At 41.2% G+C, this 14,387-nt stretch overlaps 1 protein-coding gene across 1 annotated transcript in view; it reads right to left on the bottom strand.

The window, feature by feature from the left end:
• Window positions 1-9,871: 9,871 nt before the first annotated feature.
• LOC116391326 (exostosin-1) overlaps window positions 9,872-14,387 on the bottom strand; it is a 175,741-nt gene continuing 171,225 nt past the window's right edge. The window contains exons 13-14 of the mRNA XM_031861821.1: window positions 13,972-14,143; window positions 9,872-10,752 (exon numbers count right to left, since the gene is read on the bottom strand). Coding sequence (XP_031717681.1) covers window positions 10,567-10,752; window positions 13,972-14,143 — 358 coding nt within the window. The 3' untranslated portion in view covers window positions 9,872-10,566. The remainder of the gene's footprint in view (window positions 10,753-13,971; window positions 14,144-14,387) is intronic.

Here is a 14,387-nt window from a genome sequence, read left to right as displayed (position 1 = left end):
CAACCATTCTTGAAATCGGCCCAGTATTGAGTGAGAGCGCTGCAGACGGCAGCTGCTAAATGGGCTGCTGTGTCATCTCTCAGGGCAATTCCTCACGATCGATATATGTCCACTAAAGGTGCTTGTTTTTGCCACTGATGGGCTCGGATTGTTATTATATCTCTGGCAACATTATGGAAAGGACCCAACAGAGAATTAAAACATTTGCATTATCTTTCGCTTTTGGTTAGTTTTTGTGTCATGTGACTTGTTGCCAGAAGACAACAGTGGAAACGTGAGTGACAGTTGAATAGAACAGTGCCCATGCTGTCAGAGTTTGTTGTGTTGGACTCAGTTTTTTTTTTTTTTTTCACTTTTTCTAAGAATCAGTAGTATATAAGCTATATAAAATAAAACACCATCAAATAAGCAATTTAGGAAAACTTAAATAATAAAACTCACAACATTATGGTGTCTCCATTATTTATAGCAATTGTTGATGACATTTTTTCCTTGCTGGGTTTTCAGGAACAAAGCAATTTTATATTTTATATATATTTTCACATATGGATAAGTTATTTGAAAGGAAGTTGCATGAGAAGTTGGGGATTAGCTCCAGAACCAACAGGACTCTTAATTGATCAATAATGAAAGAAAGAGATGTTGTCAATAGGGCTGTTGCATTGCATGAAAGCTGCAAACCACTCACTCTTAAGTTATCACAGTCTGACTCCTCACCCAACACATCATAAGTGAAAGGAAAGTAAAAATATACATTTGGAAGTGCTCTATTCATCTTGGTGGGTTTCAGGGGAGCTGGCGGTGACACTTTCCTTTGTTCCGTCAATCTTCGGCAGCACTCTCTCCCTTTCCCTATCTCCTCAGCGGTGCAGGAAGTGTACAGTGAAATTGAAACACTGACAAAAATCGGAGATTTAAGATTAGTTTCCTGCATGTGTGTACTGTGTGTGTGTGTGTGTGTGTGTGTCAGAGATGAAGAGTGGCTTATTTGCTCCCCTCCTCTTCTTCCTCCTCTCTACATGTGAATGATCAGAGCGCTAGCCCGAGATCAAGGATCGCATGAACTCATAGAGTCGAGTAGGATTGGTGTCTGAGTGAAATGTAACATGACCTCACAACTAATTGTAAAAGAAGAAGCATTCAAATAAAATTTATTTTGGATTTTGGAAGAACAGTCGAATACTTTGGCTGTACCTTTAAAGAAATGTATTATCATTTTTATGATTATCACAATGATTTCGGGTGTTAATCAGCTGTGCAATAAATACTGTCACAAGACTCTAGGACAGACAAAGATATTAGACCACATCAGTCATAATCTAAAGGAAAAGGCTGTCGGTATTCTATATTAAGTCCGTCCCTCAATACCTTCCTACTTCCTCACCTTGTCTGTGGAGCTCACACTCAACTCGTTTGATTGCAACACATAAATCTTTAAAAATGGGTCACAAATACAGAGTTAATGAACAATACATGGGCCCTATTTTCATGGCATCGACATGGCAGCCATCATTAATTTTATTATTCAACACCTGTGTTTCTCCTACTGCGAAGTAACAAAAAATAGTTTCTGTGAAAAAAAAGCTTATATCATGCAAAAATAAACCCCAAAACATGAGCGGTGAGCTGAATTTTTAACAATTCAACATGTTTGCACACACCTACTTCATTAATCTCTGTATTTGCGATTTAGTTTAGATCCATTGATACACATGTCCAGAAACCTCATGCAAGCAAGCAATCTAATCTACACACTCGGGTACTCGCTGCCTCAGGTGTGAAAAGAGCAGATCTGCTGTTCAGAGACATTCAAATCGGCACAACCTGAGTGCTAAATGGAAACATTGACACTGTCAGGAGCTGTAATGTACAGTGTGTGTCAGTGGCTATTCGAGTCGAGGGCTCTTTGTGGGCCAGAAAAAGGTAAATGCCACCTTCCCTTTAGGGTTACTGCTCTCAGGCTGTCGTTCCACTGAAGAGGGTGTACTGTCTGTAAAGGTTGAAAAGTTAAGTCTGTTCCTTTTGTCTCTCTTTATCTCTTCACCTCTTATTGTGTCTTCCTCTTGTATGTCACCAACCCTCTTAGTCGCTCTGACCTTCTCAGCAAATTCCCAACATGTTTAAAACATTTTGAAGAACAGATTCGCGTTCTCCAAACCATTAAACCTGCAAAGGGATTATATGAATACAGTATTTACAAGCATGAGGAGAGGCAGCTACTAGGAAAAGGGTCTTTTTTCCCCGGTGAAGATGTTTACATACCTGAAAGCCACATCAATGAGTAAACAACTGCAGAATATTTCTGTCCACCTGTGGGGCCTCATGTGCAGATAAATCAGTCCGTCGACAGAGCTACCACCTCTAGGTACCCTCTTTGATTATGTAATGTTTACTTCAACGGGGAGAAATAATCACAGTTATTCACCTATAAAACTTGAGCATCGACGGAAAATGAAAAATACAAGTGGTACGATGTATCTGTGACAAACTGTCGTAACATCAGACTGAGCCAGAAGTCTGTAATAAGAATTAAGAGGGAAATTATTTATGCATGAAAATGCTGATCTGCATCACCATCATTACAAGTTAGCAGATTTAAACAGGTGTCACTCTGTCAGACACAGTTTCAGAACCTGCAGAGGTTCTCCCAGCCTGTGAAATTATCACTATCAAGTTGCGAAGGCACCTAAACTGGATTATACCCGAAATAAAAGCAATTGCAAAGTTTGTAGATAATTTAACTTACAATGGACCCCCCACCCACCCACACACACACACACACACACACACACACCAGACTGTTTCAGTGGTGTTGATTTGTTTTTCTTATTTTAGAATTCAACTTCCTCTCCTCCTGATCCAAATCTCATTTCCTGACACTTAGCCCACTAGGAACTGTGTGTGCACACTGTTTGTGTGTATGTGTTTGACCTGAGCTGTGCATGATGCACAGAGGCTTCATTCCAGACAGACAAACAGATGAGATGTTCTTAAAGGTAGTTTGGTTTATCTAGTTGATGCAACTTTATACTTCTACTTCACTGTTTGCCCTCCACATCCCTTCTTATCCCCCTTTTCTCAGACCTGCTTCTCTCTGAAATTGCGTTTTCGTTCTCACAAAAGATTGATCATATTTATGCAGGGGGTGCGGTTAGTGGCAGTGTGGGCTCCATGGTAGCTCTGACAGCTTGGAGTAGCAGCACGGAGGGTGGCTTAGCGATGGGTCAATTGCCAAACTTTGCCTAATGGTAAGTCCGCCTCTGCGAGCAGTCACATTGTTACATAAACCATTCAAAAGGTAAAATTCTCTTCCTGAACCACCTTAAGACTTTTTGCATGACAGTGAAAAGAAGTCTTTTGTCAGATGTAGACGGGAGACATTTTTAGCATTTGCTTGTCATTTGTTCAGTGAGGACAATGTCGCTGCATCGCTCCATTCAAAATCTATCTTCCCATCTTGCTTTTCCACCTCCTTCCCCACTTTTCGCTTCCTTCATAATAGGATTCATAGATCTAGACACATGTCCTATTCAATTCGGACAATGGGGGACTCTCAACACCCACCAGGAGGAAATAAGGACTCTGAAGGAAATAGGACTTTCTGACTCCCTGTCAGCTTGTGTGTGTCTACATCTCTCTCTCACACACACACACACACACACACACACACACACACACACACACACACAAGGCCCCAGTACCCTATGATATCATCACGGGTGACTGCCCAAGATGACAAATGTGAGGAGACAGGCTATAATGAGAAACAGTGTTGGAAGAGGGGGAAAAAATGGACGACTTAGTGTGTGTTTGTGTGTATGTACGTGTGTGTGAAAAACAGGAATTACAAGTGAGGAAAGAGAGAGAAAAAAAGAAATTACAGGATGAGGAAGTCCCCTAGACATTTTATCAACGGGCTCCTCCTAATGACTTTCTCTTCCCCTCATCTACTCCCCATGTGCTTATATCAACCCTGTAAACCACCAGAACTAATAACTAGACGACTCAGAAAGAAGGTGAGGAGTATTTCTGGGCCTCCTGACTTCCAATTATTAAGTCCATTTGGTCATGGATATTTAAAGAGCGAGAGCAGAGAGAGAAAGAGAGGGAGAGAGAGAGAAATTTGAATATTTGGATATTCTGTGAGTTCGTTCCTCTTTCTTCATCATCGTTCTCACCCGCCGATCAATTTCCCATTCCACAACCTTGGAAACTCTTCAGGGTCACGGCAAATCAATGAGTGCTCTCTCATGAAAAGCTGAATGATTATCCAAACTCTATGAATCACAGAGATTGGGCTTGGTCATGATTTATTCATGTGTTTCTTATTTTATTGAGGCAGCACTGCATAATAGAGCCGTAACGAATGAGATGGATGCTGACGGCTTACAAAAAATAAATAATTAAAGAGAGATGAGAGGGAAGGAAAGGAGAGGCCGGCTGTCAGGAGTGATTGAGTCAAATGGACTGATGGAAAGACGAGATGGATTTAAGGATGTTACAGTCTCCCTCCATACTGCAGACATATGTGATGGTGTCACCATAACCAACCATTTATTACCTCAATTTTCATTTTTTTTCCTCAGCTTAATTAATGTCAGACATATTCACGTTTAAGTTACTCTGTTAATTGGTAACAGATGACTTAATACCAGTTGTGTAAAAATGAAATTTAAATTCTTACTCAAGTAAAATAAAGATGTTTTGTTAGAAAAAGTAAGCAAATTCTTTTAAACGCAACTCAAATTTAAAGAGGACCTCGACAGACTAAATTGTAATCTTTTTCCCGCTGCCTCATAGAATCTTTCTATTATATTATTAACAATACAGGTGCTTTAACCAACAATACACATATTGTGTTTAAAACAATCTGGCAGCAGTCTCCGGCTGCAGCACCCTGTGGCTGCTGCCAGATAAATAGGGTGATCTGCCATTGTTTTTACTGTAAGTTGCCATTTAGCTGTGTGGCTAAATGCCACATGTGGCTGCCATGTGTGACATTGCATGGTTGTGATTGGCTAAACCTTAGTGCTTGCTAAAATAGGAGGAACTCTACCTTGGAGCCAACAAAATAAATGCTGCTCTCCTTGTAAAAGGGCCATGAGATAGTCACATAGCTTTACGTGTATTTGTGCTGCCTGACTTACAGCAGGAACAGGGATCCATGTTTACTGTCCGATAAGTATGAACCGGGGGAAGTGAAATGATAGTTTCCTCCTGAGGGAACCCGTGGATGATCACATCCAATAACACTGACCTGTATTGATCAGAGTAGAGACAAGGCCCTTGAACATGCTCTTACACAGAGGAGAGGGCTTTGTGTGCAAGATATTAAAATGATCTTGACTCCCTGTTGACAGCTCTTTACAGACGGGGGGGGCCTTTTCTCTGTGCTTCACTGACGCAAATCCTATTCAGATGGCAGAGAGGCAGACAAAACAAGAATAATAGAAGAATGAATATGCAGCAGTGACAGCTATTGGTGCTTGACTTGTGCACCTTCATTGGCTTTTTACAACCACAAACAGATATGCAAATGACTTACTTGCAGGGGGAGTTTGCTGCCGTTGAGGGAAACCTAAACATCCAAATACGAACTGCAAACAAGCTCCACAGTTAACAGAAATGTCAGTAGTGCATACATTTAATTCTATTTCAGAGAAACAACAGAGACAGAAAAATATATGAACAACATGGCATGACATCGGGGGATGTAAATAACAAAATTCCGTTATTGACAGATAATTGTGAGTCGCTTGACAAATCGGCATATTCAGCCACGTCTTGGGAGTATTTAAAACATTCTGGGGATATGAATGGACAGCAGAGGAACGATTGTGTTGGAGGACTGGTTCGAAAACTTTCCAAAAATGAACCTAATGTTTTTATGCCTCAAAGCTTTCACTTTTGTAATATATTTTGAGTGATTTACCTCTCAAAGCACTGTGGCATAACAAGTGACACGAGGCTGACAAGTGACGCAAGAAATTTGTCTGCATGCTCCATCGCAGTTTGCTGAAAAAAGGCTGCAGCAAAGTGACAGAAAGAGTGTCTGACTTTAATAACGTAGGCCGCAGTTTCATCCTGTCGCCTTCAGAAAAAACTATGTTGGCCTATTTTAACCACAGCCATGAGCTTTTTTTGAACTTAACTTTGCTTTTGCTGCCTAAACTTAAACTGGGAAATCAAGTCATACATGGCACCATTCTCTTAGAAGTCTTATAGTCCTTTTAGAGAAGGACTGAGAGACCAATGACAACTTCCAAGAGCCCGTTTTTTTCTGCAAATTCTTCAGGTAAAGTCCACACTAAGAACATAACATCTAATCCACAAAAGAATAACCATCTGTATTGAGTTGTAGACACATTTGTATTGCCTTAACTTCCAGCAAAAGCCATGAAACAAGCAGAGACACAGACCAACAATTGTATTTGGTGATGATCTATGCACAAAGGCTCATTTAATATTCATCAGGAGCACGTTTTTGTTACTGCTAGTCTCAAGAGTACTCCTAATGCTTTAAAACCATTGTTATACATAGGATAATATGCATTATGATCTTTCTCTTTCTCTTTCTCTTTCTCTCTCTCACACCCCCACACACACACACACACAGGCTCCAGTGACCATAATAATACATCATAAGAGCAAAAGGAGAATTCTCTAAAGCAAACTGAAATAAAAGTCATTGTAGCTCACATTAAATCATCTGTTGGCGCTGGTGGTTTGCCAGACTGTAGAAAAAGAGAATGCCCAACGAACGAGAAAAAAGAGGGAATTAATTAAGTTGTTTAGAAAATAGTTAACTCTTAATGTTAAATGGGCCATGCTGGTCTCGTCAACACACGTTTCATTGAATTCCAGTGTTCGTACAAATGGTGTCCCTGTATTTTGACAGGCCACTGTGAAAATGTTTGAGTAGATAGTCAATGAGCTGACTCTCTGACCATCTCTAGATTTTAAATTCTACAAATATGTTGTAGGCAGTCTACTACTTTGAGCGAAGGCTGTTTTCAAGGTTAGATAAATAAAAGAACGGCAAGGCTACAAATAGATTAGACTAATGCATAACCAAACATGACGTGCAATAGATGCTGAGTGTACAGAATGGACCAGTATAGACAATCCATATGTCAAAGTGCAATTATAGTGTGAAAATATGTGTAAAAGATGGACCCAGGAGGATGTTACGCTTCCAGGTGTCACCAAACAGCTTTAGCCTGAGTCACACGACCTCCTCTCCACCATGGAACATATGAGGAGGACAGGTGACACAAACACACAGGAAGGAAAACTGAAACACGTCATTCCCACAGAGGGTAGAATTATTATTATTTTTATTTTTTTTATCTTCATTTTTACCAATGGTCCAAATCAAGATTCAATTTACAACTATATAACAAATCCTCAAATGTACTGCTGCTTAATGACAAAGATAAATGACAAAAAAAAACACTTAAAGAAACTTTTCATTATAAAAAATAAAGCTTTATTTATTAATGAAATAAAATATCATGCAACCTAATGTACAACATAGTCTGTATTTGCAGCTCCAGCTGCATATATTATCCAATCAGCAGACATGTCTGTACTTTTGTCTTTACTTATTATTTTCCTTATGAAAGGAATGCAGCGCATGACACGTGTCACATCGAGAGAGGAAGAACTGTGATCGCCAGATGATGAAGAGGTTGTGGTTATTGGTTGCGAGAGAGAAAACAACCTGACAAGGAAAGAAAGGGATTAGATGAAGGAATTCTGTACAGGGAAAACTAGAAAAAAAACTAGATCAGATGATTATAATCATTGTGTCTGAGAGGAGGGTGGAGAAGAAAGGTGAGAGGGAAAAAAATCAATGATAGATGAAGGGAAAGACAAATGAAGAATGACAGAGGGGATGAAGGAAATATGGTTGATTGGCTCCTATATGGTCATGGGAACAATCCTCCATACATGAAAGTGCTGTGGCTGTGTGTGCGTGTATATAACCTGGGGCATGTTTCTGAAATCTGTACTCATTAGTGTCAGACATTGATGCAATTGTTAAAACTTTTATTTGTCATGGAAGGTTAGCAATTGTTCTGCTTGTTCTCGAAAAGGATCATTCAGTCGAAGACAACTGCCGATGTGATGTAGCGGCCGTTTCTAAGGCTGTTTTCACACCGATGTAAAGCACAGTGCAGCACAAGTTAAGACTTGTTCAACTTCTGACCTCAGGGCAGCACCACACACATACAGTTTCCTTCACACGTCTGCTACGTATTCTTGCCATGATTGAAACTGAAAAGGTTGTAAGAAAGTTCAAACAAGCATCTTTTGTAAACCAAAAAATAAAAGCACCCAAAACACTCACCTATCATTGCAGAGACGTTCAATTTCTTGCAGCAGAGCTTAAACTTGGGCGTATGTTCGCGTATACTTGATGAGAAGCCAGTAGGGGATTGTGACCTTGTCTCTGCACTAGTGACTCCTACTGGTTGGATGTTTGCAGAAAACATCAGTGAGCAGCAGGTTATATCCCAAAATATTGCTGTCAGTTTGAAAAGAATAATCAGTAATCTAGACCTGCCCTGTCTGTCGTTGGAGCAATGGGGCACTGAATTTGATCAATTAATCAGCGAACCCAAATACCGGGGGTCACTGCGGGCTGAATTTGAGTTGCAGCCTCTAAACTTAAGGTCCGGCTCAGCTGTCGTCTGCTCTCCTCCCGGTGAAGTAGTCTCCCAGCAGCGAGGTAGGAGGCGGTGGGATCGCGGGGGTGCTCTATCTAGCTAATTCTTGTCTCATCTGTGGTCTGATAAATTCATCAAATTCAGTGCACCATAGTGCTATTTCCCAAGCAACTGTAGCCGTCATACTTAACGAGTCCCCCATGTGTGCGGTTTTCATGGGAACGCAACCATCAAGGCTTTCTGTCACACAGAAGTGACCGGTGTTTCATCTAAAATAGGTTGGAGAAAAACACGGTCACAGTTTTTTAGGTAATGATACTGCGAGGTACCAGTAAGCCGATGGTCATTGCTTGAGGTCAATGCCTAAAACTCAAGCAATGGCACTGACCTCAACTAGATACGCAGGGCAGGTGTTGCCAAGAAAAGTAGTGGGATTGTTAATTACATGGCTACATCAGGGGTGAACGCAGCGTGTAAGTGGTGAATATGCACCACAGAGATCTGCTCAACAAATGTAGAAATAAATCCAGTTTTTTATTTTTATTTTTTTACGCGAGGTCTGCATGGCCCTTTTACACAGAAATTGGTTGTAAAGTGTATATATACATATTTCCTAATCGAACTACCGATATACAGGAAATACCTTATTGAGTGCCAATGACAATTTTGGCATTTTAGTTTTTACATTTCCATTATTTGTCTCCTGTCATCTGCATCCTTTGATAATAGCTGACAAGACATAGCAATTCGTAGCAGACTGAATGAAGTTTTGCTTGGTTCAAAAAACTGAACAACAACAATCCCACGTAATCCCAAAACAAAGGCGCACTGTCTTGTTATGGCTGTGACTCACACAGCCCTATGCTGGATGCTGCAGGAGCAGCCAGTACAAAGATACATTATGTCTTCAACGTAGCCAAAGCGTAATGTGTTGCTAAAACAACATTTTAATGTATTTATCTGTTTTGTATTTATTTTTACCTTTTTACCTATCTTCCACCTTTATTAGGAATCTGTCTACATAGCTGAATAGTGTGCACCTACACGCGTGAGGACAGAAGAGTCGGTGACAACAACAAAATTCAAAGAACTGGAAAGTAAGAAAGGGTAGAATTTTGTTAAAAAATAAATAAATTAAGAAAAGAAGCAAGGAATGCTGTTGAAACCTGGCCTCTTGTCTCATAACACAACATCTCTTTATTTTATTTTTCTATTTGCTTCATACAGGCAAGAGCTGCAGCTGAAAATCTACAGTAGTGTACAAGAGCCATTGTCTCCGGGTGTTTTGGGGTAGCAGCTGTCACGTGGCCCGACCCAGAAGCTACAGTTTGTCCCCTTTGTCCACAATGTATCTTTACTTTACATACGTAACCCCAGAGCGTGCATCCTTTGACTTTATGAATACAACCTCGAACCATTAAATCTCTTAACCATTTGTCCAACAATATATTGTATGCTCCTCTACGGCCAACAGTCCTACTTCGACAATAAATATAGCTCTTAGATTCTCTTTTTCTTTTACTCAAACACAATATGTTTTTCAGGTCCTTGTACAGTTGTCTTGTTCAAACCATGCAACACATACTGGATGTCTGTGGTCAGGACTGTATTGAATTTGTCCAGGTTGTTGTTGCATGTGTATCCATGCATTCATATTCATGTGTATTGTCACAGATGGCGGGTTTGCACAGTCAACCCTGCATACATAGTTTTTTTTTCCTATGAAAATATGCAGTTAAATGCCTTGTGTGTACCTCCGTGTTTTATCATTTTTATGTCCAGTGTCCATGTGTGAGTTTTCCTTTATAGCCTCACAAATGTTCACATTCAGTGTGTGCATTCTGGTCACGACCTCTCGAACACACACAATGATTTGGTGTGTATCCTTGCGCAATCACAGCCTCTCAATGTCCCTGTATTTCTTCCTCAGGATGGAAACTTGGTCCCTGAACAACACGGGGTCCAGCCTCATCTGGGAGTGCACCAGGGGCATGAAACCCAGCCAGCGACTGAAGGCGTTCATGCAGGTCTGTCGCTGGGCGAAGTGGTCTGGGTCGGCCCACCGAGATGACTTGGAGCCCTTGGTTTAGAGAAAGACAGATGAGAGGGGGGAGGATAAATGTATCAGAGCAACTAAGGAATCAATCAACACAGCTTTGTAGCAGCTGGTACTGTAATACTATCTAGAAGATAATGAAAATAAGGAATATATAAACACCTGATAAAGTCTTGGTCACACCAAGAAAATTCACTGCACCTCTTTGTGATGTATATTTGGTTTAAGTAGCTTGGTGATGTAGTGATTAGACAGGTTTAGTTGGTGAACCACTGTACCTTAAAAGCTGAGAGCTAACACAGCCAGGACATACCTACCAAAGCTGCTTCCTATTTTCTCTGTGCTGTGCTGTTAAATCCACCCTGGCCTTCTGTTCTCTGGACGGTACATCGTTTCAATTATAATTACTGAAGAGGGGACAAAAAGGTATGCTAGCAGTGCTGTAATGAATCTGAACACGGCTTTCATTTCCTCTCTGTGGTCTGTTTTTAGAGCTGCGTGTTTCCTTGGCTACAAGGTTAGATGTCTATATGCTTGCATGATTAAAATTGCTTTGTCTCCCAAGTTTTTATTTATTGTCACAACAAACTTGAAACAACTATTTTGATTGCTATCCCATAGAATCACATGAGGCCATATTGCTCATAAACACATAAGCGGCATGCTGACTTATTCGCCAGCATCATGAGCAAAGACGGCGGATTTTGACGGGTGAGGGTCGAACAGGAGCGCCTCCATGCTGGTGAAGCGGCTCCTTATCGCGGACAGCTTGTCATGACGTGGCAGGAGGCGTAGCTCATAGTAACACATACTGTATCTCCCGCTATTTGTTTTCACCACCCGCTCCTCTAGAGAATCCAGGTTCATCACAATGACAGAGCTGGTCGACCTGGGACAGCTGTTTCACTCTGTGGGAATCCCCAGAGTAGTTGCTGACACTTTTGCAAACAGCAGCACAGAAAGTCAAACTGGTAGAACACATACACTAAAGTGTCTTTAGTACAACCTGCTTTGCAACTTTTTGGCTGCAACTATAGCAGGTTGTATATCTCCCTCTGCCTGTACAGCAGTGGTACACATAACCTGGGAGATTTGAAGAGTCTAAAATGGTGCAGCTGATCATATATCGCATACTTGTTTTAGAGGCTCTTGCCGTTGATTGCATCTTATTGTTAACATGGACTTCAGCTCTTTCATGTCACCTTCATTTTTAGCAGTAGGTCACTGAGATATTACATTATTAACGACAGTTATTTGAACGATGCAGTTGTTGTGCGCTGTTCCCCTCAGTGGTCACAGCATTTGAAGCTTCCTGAATAGAGTTGGAGCAGATTCATCCTGTGTGCAGCAGGAGGGTGGCAGCCGGGTTTACAGAGGGTCAGGTAGAATAATAAAAAAATCAACTCAAAGAAATGGTTTGGCCCTTCAAAACATAAAACATCTCTACTCTTGGAATATAAAATGAATGGATAAATGAGAAATATCAGCCAAGACACATCTGTCCTGACTTATTTTTGCTTCAAATCTGGTGGTACAAGTTTCCTAAAAGATTCCTCCACTTTACTTCAAGCAAAGGCACAAATCGGGGGTGAGAGAGGGGGGAAGGGACACTCAAAAAGGAAGAGAGAAAGCGAGAGCGGGGAAAGGAGGAAGTAAATCTCGGTTTGCCGTGCTGCCTTCACAATTAAGACATTAATCACTGAGTCCATACTGCCGAGTCATCGTCCTGCCTGTGGTCAGGCCATCAATCAAAAGCTGACATAGTGCTGGCCACAGGAAGCACTCACATACACGGGCGCTCACACACACACGCACACACACGCACACACACGCACACACACATGCACACACACGCACACATACAACATGGACATATATGGATCTCCCACAGAGAAGGTCAGGGCTGTACATAGCCTGAAGCCTCTCCACTATTCATCCAACACAAGGAGGTGAATCTCTTTTCATCGTCTTTTCTATTTTTGAAAAGGGAGTCAGGGAATTTAACTATTCTATGTGGAACATATCAAAACCAACGTCAAGCTCTCTTAAAGGTGCCCAGTGCACATTTTGACCAAAAGTAGCGCTATGGAGTACTATTAATGATAAAGGAGTCTCCATGTTGTTTGTATCTTGTGCTGTATAGCACATGCAAGATGCAGGATGCATGATGCAAGATACACATTCCTGTTGATCGTTTCACACTATTCCACTGATTGTGTGCCGAGAAACAGAAATGTCCAAGCAAAAGTCAGGGACGAAGACGACATGGAGGTGAACATACAGGCTCCAGTTATGGAAACTTGGTATTGCTAACGTGTCATTGCCTCAACACATTGCAAACACTCCGTTGTAGATGGAGGGTCATAGCGGATTTAGTTTTGCTATTTCCTATTTTCTTAATATTCTAACACTCAGGAAGCCTGCCCTAAAGGATTTATTATACTGTCGGACTGCTGGATTGCTCTGTTAGTGGTATGACATCATTTATTTCAGAATGTTTTTAAGGGCGCATTGGGATCATTTGGATTGCCTCTCAACGTCTCTCAACATGTTGACGGCGAGTCGGCGTCTAATTGCTAATGGTGCTGGCAGAGCACCGAGCAGTTAAAGGGTAAATACACGGTAATAAAAACATGAACGGGACAAAACTCACCTTACAAGATAATCTGAGGTCTTGTTGTTCTACCTGATATTTTTTTCTTTTAATTAAACATTTCCTATAACACTGATGACTGATCATTTTAATTCTTAAAAAAATGCATTGTGGCTGGGATCACCAGTCTTAAAGGGTAACTTTGGTATTTTTCAACAGAGGAAGAATGCTGTGAAGAGTGGGACCTGTTGCTATTCCACATTCAGATTCCACAATGTGACTTCTACAGCGAGATGTAACAAACAGACCGGATCAAGCAGAAGCTAAAGAGGAGCCTTTTATTTCTCTGTAGGGTCCTTTTCTATTATGTTGTCAGACACCAATAACAACATTCTAAGTCTGTCAGTGGCAAACGCAAACACATTTAGTGGACGTAACGTCACACTGAAAGCTGTGCAATCTGTGCAGCTTGTTTTGCAGTTGCCGGTTACAGCGCTGTCTCTCAATATTTGAACAATTTCCATAACTTTTGTCCCCATTTCTCACTTAAATACAAGGACATGGGAAAATAGGCTCCAGGACAGTTTTGCTTTAACTTTAAGGACGCCCACATATCAGTGGTGTGTGTACAGCTGACAATAAAGCTCTACCTGGCTCATCATGGTTTCCTTGTACTGCTTCTTCTGTGTGACTTTGATTGGCGGCTGCTTGGTGACAGCTGAAACCAGGAAGTTCATCAGGATGTCTTCACAATTAGCCATGCGGTCCACCATTGTCAGCAGGCTGGCCGGGACGTAGTGGGTGAACAGGTAGTGGTAGTATCTGACTCACAGAAAGGAAATAAGACAGATGAGGTTAACTGTGTATTTATTCCTTTTATTAAAGCTGCACTTCTTTCTATTATGTTCTATTCTGTATGGTTTCTGTGTTGCACTTGGGCAGCAGGGGAGCACTAGATCACTGTCAACTCTGTTACCTCCCTGCTGTCCCTTGTGCGCTCTCTCTCTCGCTCTCTCTCTCACACACACACACACACACACACACACACACACACACACACACACAC

Source organism: Anarrhichthys ocellatus, unplaced genomic scaffold (genome assembly GCF_004355925.1).
Source record: "Anarrhichthys ocellatus isolate YVR2014 unplaced genomic scaffold, GSC_Weel_1.0 scaffold25, whole genome shotgun sequence".
In the NCBI taxonomy this organism is placed as follows: domain Eukaryota; kingdom Metazoa; phylum Chordata; class Actinopteri; order Perciformes; family Anarhichadidae; genus Anarrhichthys; species Anarrhichthys ocellatus.
This window is presented reverse-complemented; position numbering and strand designations above follow the sequence as displayed.